The following is an 18,929-nucleotide window of genomic DNA, read 5'->3' as shown; positions in this document are numbered from 1 at the left end:
AATATTATCCAACCTCTTAAATTCCTTTTTCCTTTCGGAGAAATTAGCTAGCAGAAGAGAAGGAATGCAGTTTAGAGCTGTCTGCAGACAGCATGCCAAATTAAAAAACAAGGTCTCAGAAATCCCAGTTTGTTCTGTGGGCAGTTTAATCGGCTCCCTCTCCTTTTGATGTCTGGTGAGGATTGCCGTATATGATTCTTATGAGGTTGTTTGAGGGTTCATTTCCCTTTTCCATTTTTTACTCTGCTGGGAAATGTAGGCATCCATATTTTCATACAGCCTAATATGAAACCATACTGTATTGAGAAAACACCATTCTTTGGTCTTTTGTTCTTCTCTTTATCCCTGTAAAGCCATGCAGGCTATGCACAGGATACTGAATTTGGAATCAGAGGACCTGTTCTCTGACTTAATCCCTGGGAGGCTTTGGTCTAATATCACTTCTTCCATTTAGCCTTGAGTTTATTAACTGTAAAACCAGTGGGGCTGCTTTAATACAGAGTGCAAATAAATGCGGAACATGCTCCGTTTTCAAACTGTGAGAGAAATGCATATTTAAAAAAAGACTAATGTTTTAGCTCACTTCATCCTGCAGAGGAACAGAATGGCCAAAAGAAGCACCTGTCAGTGCTGGAGGACATAGAGGAAGACGGGGTCACATACAACATCCACTGAAACTGTCAGTTGTCAATCTGGATAGTTTTGGAACCACTGGGGAATCAGGCAAGCCCAGAACTCATCTGACCATCCTCTTTGCCCAGTGTTCCAAATACTGCTGCTGCCCTATTTCCCAGGGAGGTTAATGGAGAACTTAACTAAGGTAAAGAAGCATGTTAATAGCACTTATCAGGTGACCAAGAAATGACACTCTTTTTTTGTTAAAGATACTATTTCAGTTGTCACTTCATATTTCACATGTTGAAAAGGCAAGAAAAACAAAGCCCATTATAAATATGTACTGTCATGCTAAGCAGATTCCCTCAGTAGCCATGTCCATAAAGAAAACATGCATCATTCTGTACTTTGAATCCATCCAGGGTTGGATAGCTTATTTCATCATATGTATTTTGGAATTGTGGATCAATGTGTTCATTGATGATACTAAATCTTTGAAAGTTCATTATTTGTACATTTTATTTAATAAATGTTTTTTTCTGGGTTCTCCTTCATTCTGTATCATTTCATACAAGTCTTCCAAGGTTTTCTCTGAAACCATCTCATTCATCATTTCTTTCAGCATATTCATTTATTATGGAATTATGATTCATTCATAACTTTTTCAGCCATTCTCTAGTTGATAGGAATCCCCTCAATGTCCAATACTTAGCCACCCTGAAAAGAACTACTGTAAATTATTTTGTACATAAGGGCCTTTTTCCTTGGTCTTGAACCTTTTGAGAGTGTAGACCTCAGAGGACCATTGCTACCTACAATTTGTGTTATTTGTCCATATTTTCAAACTTTTCTAGAATGGTTGACCTAATTCCATAATAGTGCTAATGTACCTGTTTTCCCAAAGCCTCTATCATTTGTCACTTTCCCTTTCTGTCGTTTTAGTTAATCTAATGGGTTCAAGGTGGTACTTGAGAGCCTCTTTCATTTGCATTTCTCTTAAGTGTTAGTGATTTAGAGCATTTTTTTTCCAGAGAGATAGTGATGGGTTGTTATTTCCTCTAAAAGTTACATATTCTTATACATTGATGGTTCTCAGTGAGAAAGATAACTTCTATTAGAAATCTGACTCATTTCCCTATATATCTTAGAAATAACACCTTTACCCACAAAACTTATTACAGAATTAATTTGGCTTAATTTTCTTTTTTTTCCAAAAGAATAAGTCCTGAATATACCATCTGTGTATGAGCAAAACTAATCTTCAAGTTGTACTTTCATTTAAAACAGTGCTGTTAGGGATTAGAAATGCAATGTTAGAAGCTTCAGGTGACTGAGGAGATCAAACTTCTAGCTCTCAATCCTGATACTCTGCCCTTCCCACAGCAATCTTGCCTGCCCACATGCCCCTCTTTCCTAATGAATGAGTCTTCTATCCTCCCCATTGATCCTGCCTATACTTGGTTTTAACCTTCCAGGCAGCAACTGAGATTAGAAGAAACTCCATCTCTGTGACAATTTACAGCACTGATGTAGGGGAGGCTCTACTGGTGTTCCACACTCTTGGCAAGCCTTTTTTCTTTTTCTTTTTTTAATTAATTAGTTTCTTATATTAAAATGCCCAGTTAATTCCTTGATGACTCCTCCTCTCATTAGAGAAAGTATCACTTGACAAAAAAATGTGGATACATAAAACTGTCTTAATTATCAGTTCTTTCTCTGGAGAGGGAAATAAATACACAAGTCATTCTTCAAACAGTATTTGTATTGTATGTAATATTATTTTGGTTCTGCTTGTTTCACTCTTCATAATTTCATGTAGGTCTTTCCAGGTTTTTCCAAAATTAATCTGTTTATTATTTTTATGGCAAACTAGTATTCTATTCCATCACAATCATATGCTACAATTTTTTGTTTTTTAAGACGTAAATCATCTTGTTCTTACTTTCTTAAATGCTTTTTAATTTATTAATATCCTCACTAAAATGTGATAAAAACAACATAATTTTCTAAATGTGTTCTGATCAGGGCAAGATACAGTGAAACTATCATCCCTCTAGTCATGGACACTAAACGACTTTTGAAAAAATTATTTTTACTTTTTCCAGATGACATGTCAATATAATTTTTAATGCTGATTTTTAACATTTTGTAATTCATGTTCTTCCCCTCCCATTCCTCCCTAAGAAGTCAAGTGATATGATATAGATTATATTTGTTATAATACAGTACATATTTTTATGTTTGTCATGTTATGAAACAAGACACATATTGCTTACATTAGAGAAAAATTCGTAGAAGAAATAAAGTGAAGAATGATATACTTAAATCTGCATTCAGACTATCTTTTCCTTCTATTGTGGTGGATAGCCTTTTCCCTCCTGAGTCTCTTGGAGTTGTCCTGAATCCTGGCTTTGCTATTGGTTGTCATTCACCGAGTCTAAGTTGATGTTACTGTGTACAATATTCTCCTGGTTCTTCTCACTTAATTTTGCATCACTTCATTTAAGTCTTTCCACATTTTTTCATGATCATCTTGTTTGTCATTTCTTATTGTACAATAGTATTCCATTACAATCATATACCACAACTTGTTCAGCCATTCCCCAATTGATGGGCATTTCTTCAGTTTCCATTTCTATGCTACCACAAAAAGAGAAGTTATAGATATTTTTGTACAAGTAGATCCTTTTCCCCTTCCTTAATGCCTTTAAGATACAAATGTTGTTCTGGAATTGTGTCAAAGGGTATGCACAGTTTCATGGACCTTTTCTCATTGTTGTCCAGAATGATTGTATCAGATCACCACTCCACCAACAATATATTAATATCCCAATTTTTCTACATTGTTTCCAACATTTATCTTCCCTTTTTGTTATGTTAGCCAGTCTGACAGATATGAGATGGTACCCCAAAGTTTTTTTTATTTTGCATTTCTCTTATTAATACTAATTTGGAGCATTTTTCTCATATGACAAAAGCTAGTTTTAATTTCTTGATGTCAGAATTGCCAGCACATATCCTTTCTCCATTTGTCAGTGCTTTGTATTCTCATGCATTTGACTCAGTTCTCTATATATTTGAGAAATTAGATCTTTCTCAAGAGATACATGCTATATAAAAATGTTTTCACAGTTCTTTGCCTTTTAATTTTGGTTGCATTGATTTTCTTTCTGCAAAGCCTTTTAAATTTAATGTAATCAAAGATATATTTGACATCTAATGTTCTTTATGTGTTGTTTGGACATAAATTCTTCACTTATCCATAAGTCTGAGAGTTAAACTATTTTCTCCTTCTTGATAAACCCTGAATAAAAACTCCCTGAGAATGGGAGCTCTTTATTCTTAGGAAAGTGATTAAAAGGAAGCCATGAAAGAAAATGTGACTGCAGCTTCCTGAGAAGGCTACAAGCCTAGCAGTGCAGAGGCCTCTGCCAAGGGGTCTGGAATACAAATTGCCATGACTCTGGGGCTTCCTATGCCCCATGACATTTGGTCCCTCACAGTATCCATGGGAGGAAGGACATTGTGCAGGTGAACTTGGTGAGGCTCCAGCCCAGCTCTAGTGTGGGGAGGCAGGCAGGTCCCTCAGGCAGCTCCTTCCTCTTGCCCCAGCCATTGTTCATTAGCTTCATAGTTACACTTGTTTATGGGTGGGGGGGGGCTGCATTTTAATTAGAGAAGCTGCTCATTCCACTAAGAGAAATGGGATGTGGGATCTGGCAAACTACCTAAACATCTGGGCATTATCTTCTGTGGTGTCAGAAAAGCAAACTGAGCTCTAAGACTTAGCTCTTGTACAGTCTAAGGATGACCTTGTGTGAAGTCTTTCCTGCCTTAATATTGCCATTTCTTTACAGGAACTCCATTGACTGGCCAGTGTCCTGGGAAGGCCAACTTTGGAAGACTGACACTGGGGCACCTGAAGAACCTTTGGAAAGGCCACTTCTGTAGGTCAGGTTTGAGAAGATCCCCCACACTGAGCTGCTGCTCTTCCTGCAGGACAAGCCAAGGCTTGATTCCTTTATCCTGCCTATGGCTGGCTCTTTGTCAACAAGAGAGTCAGGTAGCCCCCCAGAGTGGAGGATGGCCCAAAGCTCCTTGGTGGTGCCTGCTGTGCACTGGTCTGCAGCTGCCACCCTGACTTCTTAGGTGACCCAGAAGTTGGAAGCCAGCCCTCACCATGTGGAACAGACCACCATGAGGGAGCTGAAGCTGAACACCATGCGCTCTGCCCAGCTGCTGAGGGGAGGGAGCCAGCCCATCCTGAGGGCAGTCTCCCCACCTTCTCAGCCCCCCAAACAATGACACAGAGACATCCCAGGTCAGGGGATATCCAGGCTCCCATCAGAAAAAAAATGGTCTCTACAGTTGCTCATTTCTGTGTCACCTCCAGGATGGAGGGGGGGGGTGTTCTCTGTTGTCTAGAGAGCTGGAGGGGACAGCTGTTGGGGGGCCTGCCAACCTGGTCCTCAGCACTGCCACAAGTGACCTGGAGCTGGACATATCCTATTCAGGCCAGGCCCTCTCTGTGCCCTGCAACAAGCAGAGAAGAGGCCTGAGGGCCCCCTGGCCTGTGGAGCTCCAGTGCCCCATCTGACTGGCTCCAGCTGGACTGCATGGCCCAGCCTGTACTGACTAGAACCCTCTCCTTAACCCCTTCCTGAAACTGTCTGGTCATTGCCTTGTACCCAGGACCACTCTGTATAAGAGTGCTGTGTAACACAGTGAAAGGTGCCCCCTGAAGCATCCAGCTCTCCCACCCCCTTTGCCATGTGACTCCCCAGATTTGCAGGCATAGGCCTTCTTTTAAGATGAGGGGTAGCTGGGTGGCTCAGTATATAGAGAACTAGGCCTAGAATCAGGTGGCCCTGGCTGCAAATCTGGCCTCAGACACTTCCTTTCTGTGTGACCCTGGGGAAAACACTTAACTCCCATTGCCTAGCCCAGTAATGGCAAATCTGTGGCACAGATGCCAAAGCCCCACACCCAGAGTTTGTTACTAGAAGGGCAGAGGGACTCCCTTCCCCCTCTCCACCATGCCTGACAACATTTTTTCCTATCCCCTGCCCCTCTGCCCAACAACCCAGTGGGAGTGCTGTCTCCCTCTCCTTTGTGGGGTAAAGGGCAGGGACCTGGGCCTGGAACTCCATCTCTAAAAGGTTCACCATCTCTAGCCTAGACCTTCCTGTTCTTCTGCCTTAGAACCAATATACAGTATTGATTCTAAGAAGGTATGAATTGAAGGAAAGAAAAAACAACATTGAGGTGGAATCCTTGGCCAGAGGGCCCTTCATCCTTTCCAAGTCTAAGATCCTTGGATGCTGCCCTTCCTATTTGTGTGTATCATGGATGTGACAGTGGGTGGGCAAGTTGTCTGTCTACAGCCAGGGGCCCACCTATGGGAGCTTGGAAGACCCACTTCTGGACAAACTGATCTCATCCATGAGGGATTGACACTGTATATACAAGTCCCTTCTCTGTATTCCTTTTGTGTATGTATTCTGATCTATGTGTGTGGTCGACTGCAGGGACTAGTTCTCCTTTTTATGTTTTTTAACCCCCAGAATTCCCCCCAGTGCTTGGCACATAGTGACTGCTGCTAAATGCTAGTTTATTTTAGAGGCAACCAAGTATCCTAAGGACTTGGGTTCAGAGACCTATCTTCAAATTCTGACACACACACACACACATACATACATACTAGCTGTGTGACCCTGGAGAAGTCTCTTAAGTCTTTTTTCAGCTCTGTTTGCTCATCTGTAAAATGGGCAGAATGCTAGCGCCTACCTCACAGGGTGGTTGTGAGGATCAAATGTGAAGTGCTTTGCATACATTAGACAGCTGTGTAAGTACTAGCTACCAGGATTATTCTAACTGCTGATGGACAGAAATGCCCTTAGTTCTCTACTGAGCCAGAAGAGCTCAGTAGGCGCAGATACCTCAAAAGTGTTTTCCTCCTCTCCCTCTGTGAATCATGTAACCTGGTTCCAGCTGGGTCCCCAGAGGTGGGTAGTGACTGACCCCTCTTGCACCTGGCCTCCCCTTGGCTGTAGGGTCTTACCTACAGCCTACCCTGCTCTTACCCTGTGTGACCTTTCCTCTTCCTAGTCCAGCTAGAATCCCCTGATGCATTTGTCAAGGCCTGGCAGTTCTCCAGGGCACAGAAGCCTGTGAGTGGGACAGCTGTCCTGGGTCTCAGCAGCAGAGCCTGAGGTCAGGGAAGATTCTGTCCCAGGCAGGATGGCCTCCAGCTTGATGACTACCTGAGGAGGACTGTTCCTGGTCCCATGATGGAGTGGCCCACACCAGGGTTTTCAGTCTTGTTTGTTGCCTCCTTTCCTCTTCCCTTCCACTGCAGGTCTGCCAGGAAGTTGTCTTGTCACTTTTCTCTCCTTCTTCCTCATCTGATGTTTCCTTTGAGTCTCATCCAGACCCAATCATCTCTCTCCCACTTAATTCATTTCAACAGAGCTTTATTAAGGGCCTCTTCTGGGTCCAGGAATGAGGACTTTGGTTCACATGTTTGTCAAGGTTTGATTCCATGTGTTCCAATTCTGAATCTACTGAAATGGGCCTCCCCTGGGGACACTAAAAGTAAATGTGTTAAGAGAGCTTGGCCTTGGATCCCTTGGACTTTCTGCAGCAACCCATCCCTTGTGCAGGGACCCCAGAAGTCTCTGCTGACCTTTAGAAGAAGGGGCAGGAGCTGAATCTCTTTTCCATTCCAAACTCCTCTATGATGGAGAAGTGTAGCTCATCAGTCCATTGATAGACCAAAGGCCTCTTTTGAGGGGAAGGGGCCAGCACTGCTCCTCAAACCCTTTCTCTCTTCCTATTAGCTTCCATTTTTATCCCTCCCTCAAAACTCCACCTCCCCTTGCTGATCTTTACCTAGAGGGGAGATAACCTTGAGATCCCTTCTCCTTCCAGCATTGCATGATGCTTGCCTTGAGACCTTGTACAGGGGTTTGTATAGAGCATCAGTTGGGATATCATCACTGTTTCCAGATCATTGGGGGCCTGCTTCTAGCCAAGGAGAGACTATTCTCTGAGAGGTGTGTGTGCACTGTAAATGGGTACTTTCCACCAACCATGTGTTTTTCTTATGTGTACTGAGAAATATATGAGATCTCCTTTAAGGGAGGGTTTGCTTTTTTTGTGTGTGTCTGCCATCTAGGACCAGTCTAAAACTGGGAGAGCTTAATTACTTTTTAATCACTTGTTAATTGTTTAAAGATTTATTTCATTGCCTGCTGAGATAAGAGCTCAGTAGAATCGGTTAGTTAGAAAAGGGCTAATTTCCTTCCCCACTGTGAATCCTCATAGAATGGTTCCAGCTGGGTCCCCAGAGTTGGGTGGGAAGAGGGACAGTTAGTTGTCCTGTTTCCCACCTGGCCTCCATATGGCCGGAGGGCCATACCTACTGTATGATTGTGTGTGTGTGTGAGGTGTGTGTGTGTATGTGTGTGGCATCTCTATTGAAAGGGATGTGGATGTGTGTATAGCTGTCTGAGGCTTGATCCTTGGTGTGGGTGACATGTAAGTTTGAGTGGGTGGGTATGAGTGTGTATCCTTTCATCATCTTGTGTAAATGAGTTTCAATGTATCCATCAACTGGATTGATCTTTGGACTGGAAGATGTAAGAGTTAGGAGAGGCCCATGGGTGTAGCACCTTGTTTTCCACTAAGTAAGAGTGTTGCCTGGTAAGGAAAGCTTCGATGGAGAATCTGGCTCCTGGCCCAACCAAGATGAAATGTAAAATGCCTGTACAAACCCTTCCTTCTCAGAAGAGGCTTCCTCTTGGCCTCCCACTGTATTGCACCTCTAGTTCTCTTGTTAATTCCTTGAGTTTGTGCTGTGATTCTTGTGTGTGTCTAGACTTCTTTTCTGCACTAGAATAAAGGACCTGTTCTTACCCAGTTCTTGTGTCTATGGTCTTGGTTCTTTCCGTCCCCCTTTGGGGGAAGCCCTAAGAGAGGGAGAGAATGCACACTGGCATAGCACCTCCTCTCTGCCAGGCCCTTTACACAGAGCATCCTCATGGGACACGTGAGGAAACAGAGGCACATGCAGACCTTCCTTCCTCCGGGCCTAAGGAGGGCCGGTCTCCGTGGCCTTGGCCTTCTCTTCCCTGCCCCGCGCAGTGACCCCGGAATGGACCAGGCATGCCTGACTCTGGCTTCCCCAAGAGGCTCGGCCTCTCATCTACCCTAGCGGGGTTGTGAGTTTGACGTCACTGGGGGCGGGCTCTCAGGTATCCCTGAAGGTGTTTCCACCTAGTCTCTGCGAGTGGGGCACGGGCGGGGGAACTCTATTGCTAGATATAAGCACGGTCCTCCAAAATGGTCTGGCCCGGCATACCCCGCGTTCGCTCCTGCTCGCTGGGAATCTCGTAGCAGCTCTCTGGATGGCCAGACCCGCGCCTCTTGGGGTAAGGCCACCGAGCCGCGCTCCGTGTCCATGGCGACGGCGCTTGGGGAGGGGAGGAGGAGAGGTGTAGCGCGTTGCGAGCGAATCTCCGCCCACTGGTTGGGTATTACGGTAGCTGAAAAGGCTCAAGCAGTATCGCGTCTGGGAAGGCTCGTGGAACGAAGCCCGGCGTGGACCCTTTAAGTAGTCACGTGTCCTTCGCCTGGCCTGACCGTGCCGCCTCCCAGGTGGGCTCGCGCCGCGGTCCTGCAGGCGGAGGCGGGGCGGAACCCGGAGGCGGCCGCTGCCGTGGGGTTTGGCCGCCCAGGACTCTGCGGTTCCTGCGGCTGCCGCTGGCGGCTGCCGGACAGCAGACGGGCAAGCAGGCTGTGGAGACCAGGACGCTGCTCGCAGGTACGAAAGGATGGGCCTTGGGTTGGCCCAGCCGGGCCTGGGCGGGCGGGGCTGAACCTTGGCCTTGGCGGGCCCCCAGCCTGCCAGGTTACGGCTCCTGCTGCGAGTGGTGGGGAGCCCAAGTGCTATAAGCAGCGCGGGAAACTGAGGCCCTGTCCTGGAAGGGAGACTCCTTGCCCCCCGGCGCGCCCTTGAACTTCCTCAGTGCGGGCGGACGCGGGACAGAGGTTTCTCTCCTAGATGTAGGCCTCCGGGAGACATTCCTGGAGGACACAGCCACCCACTGGCCTAGCTTCTGCTAGGCCCTGACTCCTGTGGTTCCAGGCCAAAACCGCCGGGTTGGAGATCAGGGGCTTGCGCCGAAGGAAATCTTGTCAGTTTAGCAAATGGCTTTCGATGCATTCTCTCATCCCACTGCCTCGCCACCCCATGGCTGGCGTCGGGGAAAGAAGGGATCATTCCTATTTCCCAATAAAGAACAGGAAGGCTCTGGGAGTCCCAGCCACTACCCCGAACCCCGAACCAGACCCCAGAACCCTGACTGGGGTTTAAGTTCTCTTCCCACTCTCTTTTAGTTTCTCTGTCTTATTATTGCCATCATTAATGCTCCCGTTGTAATTTATCCTCATTTTATTGTTGAATAATTAAGTTTAAAAGTTTAGGAGGATTCTCAGTCATAGAAGTGTCTCATCCTGGGCCTCTGCTGCACATTGCTTCGGAAATTGTTAACAAAATTTGACTAACTGTGGTATAAGTGCCATTTTCCTGAGCAGGGAAGGGTGACTGACAAATTCAGTAACTGAAGTTAAAGTTCAATGGATTGCCCAGCTGAATTCCCAAGTGATTCCTTCCAACAAGAAATTTTTCCTCAGTGCCTAACATATGCAAAAGTTTGGTAGGGTCCATGGAGAAAATAAAATCAATTCCTGTTCTCACAGAGTTTATCTTCTACTGGGAAGAACTGATCTGCAGTGTTAATATAAATTCCAGAAGAAATCATTTCATGGTGAGTTGAAAAGGGAAGAGAGCAGCTGATGGTGCAGTTGATAGTGTTGGGCCAGAGTTCAAATCCATCTTCACACATTTATTAGATATGTGACCCTGGGCTAGTCAGGTAACCTTTTGTGGTCTCAGTTTCCTTAACTGTAAAATGGGTATAAGAATAGTAGCTATATCTCATGGTTGTTGTAAGATAATAGTTTTAGAGAATCTTAGACAGTGTCTGATCACTAATAGCAACTATATAAATACTTATTCCCTTCTCTCTTCCCTCAGTCTGACTTTGTCTGAGAAGTAGATCTTGAGCCATTGCTGGGAACATATATCTAAAGGCTGTAGTAGCCTGTTTGTAGATAATCAGAAAGATTGAAGAACTGTATCCGTTTGTCTAACATGGGCACTCTCTGATCCATCTTGCTTTCTCCTCTAGTTGTCATAAGTATTACCACCAATATTTTCCCTCAGTTCAGTAACTGGTGGACTTCTAAATCTGTCTTTAGGTCAGTGTTGGTCAATCTTCTAATAGTAAACTTAGAGTAGTAACCTCACTTTGGAGCTGAGGTGGCATGCTAGTATTTTCATCCTTCCAGTGTGGATCATTGATGAAGAGTCTATGTAGAAATAATAGATGCATCATAGGATGACTTGACTAATCATATTTCTAAGAAGAAAGTTAAAGGCTTATCTCATTCTTACCTCAACCTAATTCATCTTCAGAAAGGTACTCAATATAGTAATTAGATTTACTGAAGATGGGACACTATATATTCTTCATCATTGATACCACCTTTAGTAGCAAACTAAATTTTCTTTAGCTTGGATCTTAATCCTGTATTTCTGGTACTATGAATTCTTCCATGGTCTGAGATAACTATCATAGTATAGATTATTAAAATAAGGAGGAAGTTGCAAAACTGTCACTCCTTTTCCTTTCAGTAATATTATCTAGAAATAAACAAAATAGAATGAATGGTGGACTAGTACCCTATAATTTTAAGTAATTTTTCTTTGGTCTTTTGGTCTTGGAAATGCCCATAAGCATCTCAGCTATCACCTACCCTATCTTATAGTTTATTCTTAGTTTTTCAAGAGCCTCTGGGGCCTCTGTAGAAGTATTCATTGAAACAAATTTAACCCTTCTTAGTAAATTAAATAAAACATATTTTGAATGATCTCACCAGAATTTTCTCCTTTTGATTTTTCTCCCATGTTAATTTGCTATTCTTTCTTCTGGATAAGTGCGAATTAGTATAGTTCTTTTGTTCAATTTTTTTTTTAATCTGCAAGTTCAGTGATCTTTAAACTATTTCTAAACCAAGGTTTTTTTTTTTTTTACCACAGCTGTTGATTCTCAGTATTGTGTTTTTGTGTAGTGGTCTTAATTCATGATGCTGTTTTTCAAAGGCACAATTGTTTACTTTGATCTAATTTGAAAGATCCATATCTTTTCATCAAAAACTTGATTTTTTTTTTCTGCCAAAGCTTTTATTAGTTGGGGGTGTGGGGGTTGGTGGAGGGTTTCCGTCCATTTGTCTTCTGCTTTTACCTAGACTAGTACTGTCCAGGTTTCTGCTGCTGAAACTCATGCCTATTCAATCATTTCAGCTCTGGGAAGGAAGAGAAATGGGAGTGAGAACGTTGAGCCTTTCCTGGCAGTTCTTGATAGTTCTGGTTTTGATCCTGCAAATCTTGTCCGCGTTGGATTTTGACCCATACAGAGTCCTAAGGGTCAGCCGCACAGCCAGCCAGGCTGATATTAAAAAGGCTTATAAGAAGCTCGCCCGGGAATGGTAGGTGGAACAAATCACAAATAGAAGTTTAATATGAGCATAGCTCTTTCAGAAGGGCCATGTAGCCTAAAGTTGGACTGATTAGCATTAATGTTTATGTCTATTTACATTTATACTAAATATCTATGTGAAACATTTGCAGATACATCACCTTTTATTTTCTATATTTTTAAGTAATCAGGTCTAGAGTTTCTGTAACAGCATTTTAGTATGATCAGAAATAGAAACAGAAACAGAAACAGTGAGAGTTTTACAATTCACAATGTCCTTTCATACACATTTTTTCACTTGACCTTCATAGCTATCCTTGGAGTTTAGACAAGTAACATTTTCCCAGTTTTGCAGATGAGGCAGCTGACCCAGAGATAGAAAGTGACTTGCCATCATAGAGCCACAAGTGTACGAGGCAGGACTTTGTTCAGTTATCTGAGTCCTATACTGTCTTCTTTCCACTTCACTGTTTCACTTCATTGTTTGTTACCAGTTTAGAGAGAAAGAAAGAATTTCAAAATTCGCTAAAACTGAGAAAGCATTTCTATTTAAAAGGAAATACCTTTTAGAAAAATTATTATGGTTGTTATTACATGCATACTTTAAAGGATGAGGGCAGGGGCTGTCTTTCACCTTTCTCTGTATCCCCAGCACTTACTTAGCACAGAACCTGGCACATAGTGAGTGCTTAATGAATATCTATTGACTGACAGACCAGTGGTGGGGAAAGACTTGGTACAGAAAGAGAAATTTGATGTAATCCACAGATAATCCAAAATTAATATATGACTGTTCACTACAGCTTGGTCTAGTAAAGAGAACTGGCCTCTTGAGTTGGAAAGAATTAGATCCAGATACTGGCCAGGTGGTGCTAGACTGGTACTTCACCTCCTGAGAGAAATGGTATAGGAAGAGAGGGAAACAAAACAGTAGGAATGGCCTAGGCCACATTCTCCCTTCCCCAACCCTTGTGTGTAAACCCTCCCCCCCGCCCCCCAGTTGCTTACTACAGCCAGTCATTTCAGTTCTCTTGGCCTTGGTTTCCACATTTATAAACTCAGACCTCTGCCACCCCTTCTACTTCTCAGCCTCTGATCTTATAATCCAAATAAAAAACTAGCAATAGTGGGGAAAAGGGGGGGGGAGATTGATGAACAGAAGTTGGATGCCTAATTCCCTAATAGAGTTAAGTGAAGCCATGTTACCTTCTTTCCCAGCTTCTTCACACTATAGTAACAGCATCATGTAACTGTTTATAGATTTTATAAAAGCTTTGCCAACAATAGATAAATTATCTGCTCAATTGAACAAAAGGAGATTTCATGGATGAGTATCAGGGAACCAGAAAAGTAGAATTGGGTAATCTGTCTGAGAAACAGGACTGGCTCTATGCACCTGGTCAAGTCACTGCATCTCTCTCTCTCTCTGTTGCTCTCTTCCTCCCTCCCTCTTCCCCTTACCACCTTCCATCTCTTATCTTCCCTCTTAGAATCAATACTTTGTAAGGGCTAGGCAATGGGTGTTAAGTGACTTGCCTAGAGTCACACAGCTAGGAAGCATCCAAGGCTAGATTTGAACCTCTTCTCTCCAGGTCTGGCTCTCTATCCACTGAGCTACCAAGCTGTCCCCACAGTACATCTCTCTTAACCCAAGTTTCCTCATCTATAAAATGGGGGTAATAATAGCACCTACTTCACAATGTTGTGAGAATCCAGCAAGGTAATGCCTGTAAGGCACTTTGCAAGTCTTAAAAAACTCTTTAAATTGGAGCTATTTATTCTCAGGAAGGTGATTAGAAGGAAACCATGAAGGAGGATGGGACTCCAGGGCTGCCTAGGGACCTCAGAGGCCCTGCCTCGGAGGCTTCTGCCTAGGGGGTCTGGAATAAGAACTCCCATGTGTCTGGAGCTTTCTGTGCCACATGGTATTTGATCCTTCACAGCATCCTTGGGAGGGAGGGCAATTTACAGATGAGCATTATGAGGTTCAGAGAACTGAAGAGTCTTACTCCAGGTCCAGTGGGGGAGAAGACAAGTTTCCTAGTCAGGTCCTTCCTCTTGGCCCAGCCCTTGTTCATTGGTTTCAGTCACACCTATGAGTAGGTGGTGAGCTATATTTTGGTTAGAGAAGCTGCTCTGGCAAATAAGAAGACTTTGGGGGGATTATCATCTGTATGTCAGGAAAACAAACTGAATTTCTAAGATCCTAGGCACTTGTGAAGCCTGACTTTACTCTTGACTTTTTCTTGACTTGATAGCAATATTTCTTCCCAGGGCCAATCTTCACTCCAAATATGAAGCATTTTTGTCAATGATCAGTTTTATGTTTTGCCTTTCATTATAATGTAAAAAGCACTCAACAAAATTGTAGTTACTTTATATGGCAACATTCTTCTTTTAAAACATTAGGGTCTCTCCCCCTTTATAAGGACTCCTTTTTAAAGGATTCTTAATGACTGTTTTCTTATGAAGAATGCAGGGAGACAGCCTGAAGTTTCATCTTCCTGAGCTGAACAACATTGTGTTATATTAATTAATTGAATCATGTGCTTTTTTTCCCCCTAGAATTTCTTTTCCTAGAAGTATCCATTCACAGTAGACATAGATCATGAATGACTGTGAAGTTTTTCTTTGTTCTTACATTTCCATTACACCTTTATACCCAGTTACTACAACTGTGCAAATGCTTCCTAATGGAAAGAATTGATGTTTTTGGCACAAAATAGTGTATACCTCTCATTTTTAACTAGTAGAGCTAGAAGTGTGAACTATTGCCAAGGAAAAGATGACAGTCTATGGTCTTTGGTGCATCTTGCCTTATTGGGTTTTGGTCTTTCTTGGGCTTCTAAAGGACTTCACCCTTAATCTTTACAAATCCATTTGGGAGAAAAACTTTTAAAACAATGTGTACTCTTCTTTTATTATGTATATTTGTCATTGTGTTAGTCCATTTTTCCCCTCAGGAAGACTGTGTGGGTGCTTCCAGTAGATTATTCAGTTGGTGTCCGATTTTTTTTTTCCAAGCCTTTAGCAAAAAGAGATATAAAATTGATTGAGGCATATAAGTACTTTAGAAACGGCAATATATGTTGTTTTATATAATTATTATGTGTTAGAGTTGGAAAGACCCTGAAAAGGCCTCCAGGCCAATCCTATATGTTGGACTTCACCAAAGCACTTTTCTTACTCTATTTTTACACATGTAGAAATTGCCAGACTGGCCAGAAGTCACCAAATCCAGTCTTTCCTTTAGGGTACACAGGAGACTGACCAGCTTTAGAGACCATTTGTTATTATTTTAAAATGTAAAAGACTCTACTTGGATTCATGAAATTATTTCAGAGTAATTGAAATGGGCATTATGACAACACTCCTATAAAGGGATGATTTCTAAGTTATGGCTTCTGGAATGAGGTTCCTTCCATTCCACTGAACTGAAAGCTGTTTCCCTGTGACTTCCCACCTGTTTTTCTATTTAGCCATCTTTGTTTAGTTATCAATCTAACTTGAAACATGTCTCTTTTGACCCAGACTCTTTACAAGCTTAATTCTGCTTTGTATTAAAGAACTTTATTGAATATTATATTCTTAACAGCTAAGTTTAGGCTCACTCACTCACCATCCAAAAGTGTAATCTAGAGCCACTTTCTCTCATTTTCATGAAGTAGAAGCTTCACAATAGCTGGCCACATTTCCTTTTTTATTTCTAACAAATATCTCAGCTTTCTCTTTTTTTCTACCCCAAATAATGTCATTGAGCCTTAATTTATATTAAATGTTAAATTTGGAATTGTTCAACATAGTGAAAATTTGGAGTATTTTGTTTCTATAATGTCAAAGTACATCATAAAGTTGGTTTTGATCTTCAGAAACTTCCCAATGACAGATTGACAAGCTTCAGGAGCTTCCTTATTCCAAGAGGTAGTTATTTACATCACTGAAGAAGTTGGTAGAATAGATTTTGTACAGATTAGACCATATAGCAAACACAGGGTTTCATTTCATAAAATGAAGATTGATTCTTTCAGCTCATCAACTTATAATTATTGAACATACCTACTGAGTGCAAACTATACTGTTAGTCACTGGAGTATATAGCCATGTAAAGTTGTCCCTGCTCCCAGGAAGCTTATAAACCCCTGTGTGGAGAAGAAGACATCAGCACATTACACAGGAAGGGCAGTAACCGAAGAAATGTCACAAGGCAGGAAATCACTAATTGCCAAGTGAGTAGCTGGACCTCAGTAGTATTAGCTCAGGTTTATTATGTGTTTTTTGTTTAAATTAATTTTAATCATTAGATTTTGAAATCATGTGGATCCCTTTGCCTTGTAGAGAACACTAATGAGCACTTATGCCATGGTGCAGCTAACGGCACAATGTGGGAACCAAGGTTGTCTGATTCCACCACCTTCCTCAGAAGGTCAGCATCTAGCTGCTGTTCAGAATGTGACAGTTTCTAAGCAGGTTCATTGAGCAACATAAGTGCAAGCTGAGCCATTCTATTCAAGCAGGGGAAATGCTTGTGCACGCTATTCCAGGGCTGCAGTGATATTTTCTGAGTGTTCTTCTTGCTAATGGGTTCAACCATCAGCCAAATTTAGCATTTGGTTGGTTGTCACTAGATTAATTTCAAAACAAAGATTAATTTCAAAACATAGTCGTGTCCTATTTCTTTGTAATAGAATCCCAAAAGATAGACCTGTCAGCAATAACAATATGGCACTTTAAAAGTTTGCCCTTCTGTTTCTTGTGAAGAAATTATTTACCTATTCTAAGACTCCACCTGCTTTTTAGCCAGGTGAGACACCATTCTAACCAAGTTTCATGCTATTTGCCTATGGTATCACTAGCTATGTCCAAGGGCATTGAGGGAAAGTGTCTAAGAGGACATCTGTTCTCACCATGGACTTCTTGTTTTGTTTCAGGCATCCTGACAAAAATAAAGATCCAGGAGCAGAAGACAAGTTCATTCAGATTAGCAAGGCTTATGAGGTATTGTGCCAAGCTTTGTCATTTATCATTCAGTACAAATAATAATGAGGATAATAATGACTTCTTAATTTGTACATTGCTCCATAGTTTTATACACATTGTTTATTTGTTTTAATGTACCATGTAAATCTTCAGTTTTTTAAAAGGGAAGTTTATAGACACACACACACACACACACACACACACACACACACACACACACACATCACTTATCTTTGACCTAGATGCTATATAATGTTTTATAAAGTCTTAAAAAGTATTTTTACAGCTGTTATTTCATCTTACAAATCTTCATGAGATAGTCCTTGTTATTTTCATTTTAGATATGAATAAATTGTCTCAGAAAGATGTCTTTGAAGTCACATGGCTAGTAAGAGGCAGAAATAGAACTAGTAGTACTCATATCTACCTTTGAGTCGTAGTCCTTTCAGCTCAATCAATCAATAAGCATTTATTAAGTACTTTCTATGGGTCAGGCACTGTACTAAGCAGCTAAGCACTGGGACACAAAAGAGGTTAAAAAAAATCCCTGCCCTCTAGGAGCTTACATTCTAATGGGAGAAACAACATTCAAACAAATATATGCAAAGCAAGCTATATGCTGGATAAATAGGAAGGGGAGTAAGGAACAGAGGGATAGTATTAGAATTAAGGAATGGCATGTGAATCCATAACCTAATTCTTGTTCCTTAGCCTGTAGGGCTGTATTAAATGAAACCAATTCATGTCAATTGGAATCTTCTATATTCAAGGCGTTCTGCATGATATTCCTTAATTTTCCTAATCAGAGATTTGTTTCAATTACTCCCAATCAGTTAGGGGAGATTCATACTGTTCGCCAGTACTATAATCTTTGATTTGTCCTATCTAATCTTTTTGTTTCTGGGAGAGTTGTAGACCGCCAGGTTCCCTGTAGGACTTGGAGGCTTGATTTGTAAAGTATTTTGTAAAGTATACCTGCACATAGCATCCTCTGTCATACATGGTAGTGCATGTGTAGATGACCCAGCAGGGTGACTGTTCACTGTCACATTGTCCTTGGCCTGTTCTCTGAGGTGGCTTTGTTCCTCTTTAGCTCTTCAAATTTTCTTTCAACAGATTCTTTCCAATGAAGAAAAGAGGTCAAACTTTGATCGCTATGGAGATGCTGGTGAAAACCCTGGGTACCACCAGCCACAGCAGCCACAAAGTCACCACTTCCACCATTTCCATGACAGCTTTTACTTTGATGAATCCTTTTTTCACTTTCCGTTCCATTCGGAGCGGCGAGACTCATCCGATGAGAAATACCTGCTGCACTTTTCCCATTATGTTAATGAAGTGGTCCCAGACAGCTTCAGAAAACCCTACCTCATCAAGATAACCTCTGACTGGTGCTTCAGCTGTATCCACATTGAGCCTGTCTGGAAAGAAGTGGTACAGGAACTCGAGGGATTGGGTAAGAGAGATGGTTCACCATGCCAGCCTTGGAAAGATGCCTTATCTCTTTTGAATGTGACATTCCCTCTCCAGAGAGACAAGTTAAGGTGGTTTTGATTTTCATTCCCAAGTTCCTGTTGACTAGAAGAAATTCAGTGGGCATATGTTGAAAGAAGTGTCTACAAGCTTCTTTCATGAACAAAAGATTATTTTATAATAATTACAATTACATAACCCACTCATACATATAAGGAAATTGCACATTATAGTAGCATACCAATCTTGAAGTCAAAAGAT

The 18,929-nt window shown here is 42.0% G+C and overlaps 2 protein-coding genes across 9 annotated transcripts in view; both read left to right on the top strand.

The window, feature by feature from the left end:
• Window positions 1–8,535, top strand: part of LOC107649056 (V-type proton ATPase subunit S1-like) — a 34,571-nt gene extending 26,036 nt beyond the window's left edge. For 3 of the 5 annotated variants that reach the window (XM_056795740.1, XM_056795739.1, XM_056795743.1), the window contains exon 4: window positions 4,473–8,535. The gene's annotated coding sequence lies outside the window, so the exon portion shown is untranslated. Of the gene's footprint in view, window positions 1–578; window positions 821–4,472 lie in introns of all 5 variants that reach the window. The other 2 variants (XM_056795741.1, XM_056795742.1) reach the window with 2 other exon arrangements.
• A 688-nt stretch (window positions 8,536–9,223) lies between these two features.
• The window catches only part of DNAJC16 (DnaJ heat shock protein family (Hsp40) member C16), a 36,844-nt gene continuing 27,138 nt past the window's right edge, over window positions 9,224–18,929 (top strand). The window contains exons 1-5 of one of the 4 annotated variants that reach the window (XM_007491671.3): window positions 9,224–9,439; window positions 10,378–10,445; window positions 12,044–12,228; window positions 17,147–17,213; window positions 18,312–18,651. In XM_007491671.3, the coding sequence (XP_007491733.1) occupies window positions 10,443–10,445; window positions 12,044–12,228; window positions 17,147–17,213; window positions 18,312–18,651 (595 nt within the window). In that variant the 5' untranslated portion in view covers window positions 9,224–9,439; window positions 10,378–10,442. Of the gene's footprint in view, window positions 9,440–10,377; window positions 10,446–12,043; window positions 12,229–16,553; window positions 16,642–17,146; window positions 17,214–18,311; window positions 18,652–18,929 lie in introns of those variants that run through there. The other 3 variants (XM_007491672.3, XM_016422174.2, XM_016422175.2) reach the window with 3 other exon arrangements.

Source organism: Monodelphis domestica, chromosome 4 (assembly GCF_027887165.1).
Source record: "Monodelphis domestica isolate mMonDom1 chromosome 4, mMonDom1.pri, whole genome shotgun sequence".
NCBI lineage: Eukaryota > Metazoa > Chordata > Mammalia > Didelphimorphia > Didelphidae > Monodelphis > Monodelphis domestica.
Note: the sequence above shows the minus strand (reverse complement) of the source record. Positions and strands in the feature narration are given on the sequence as shown.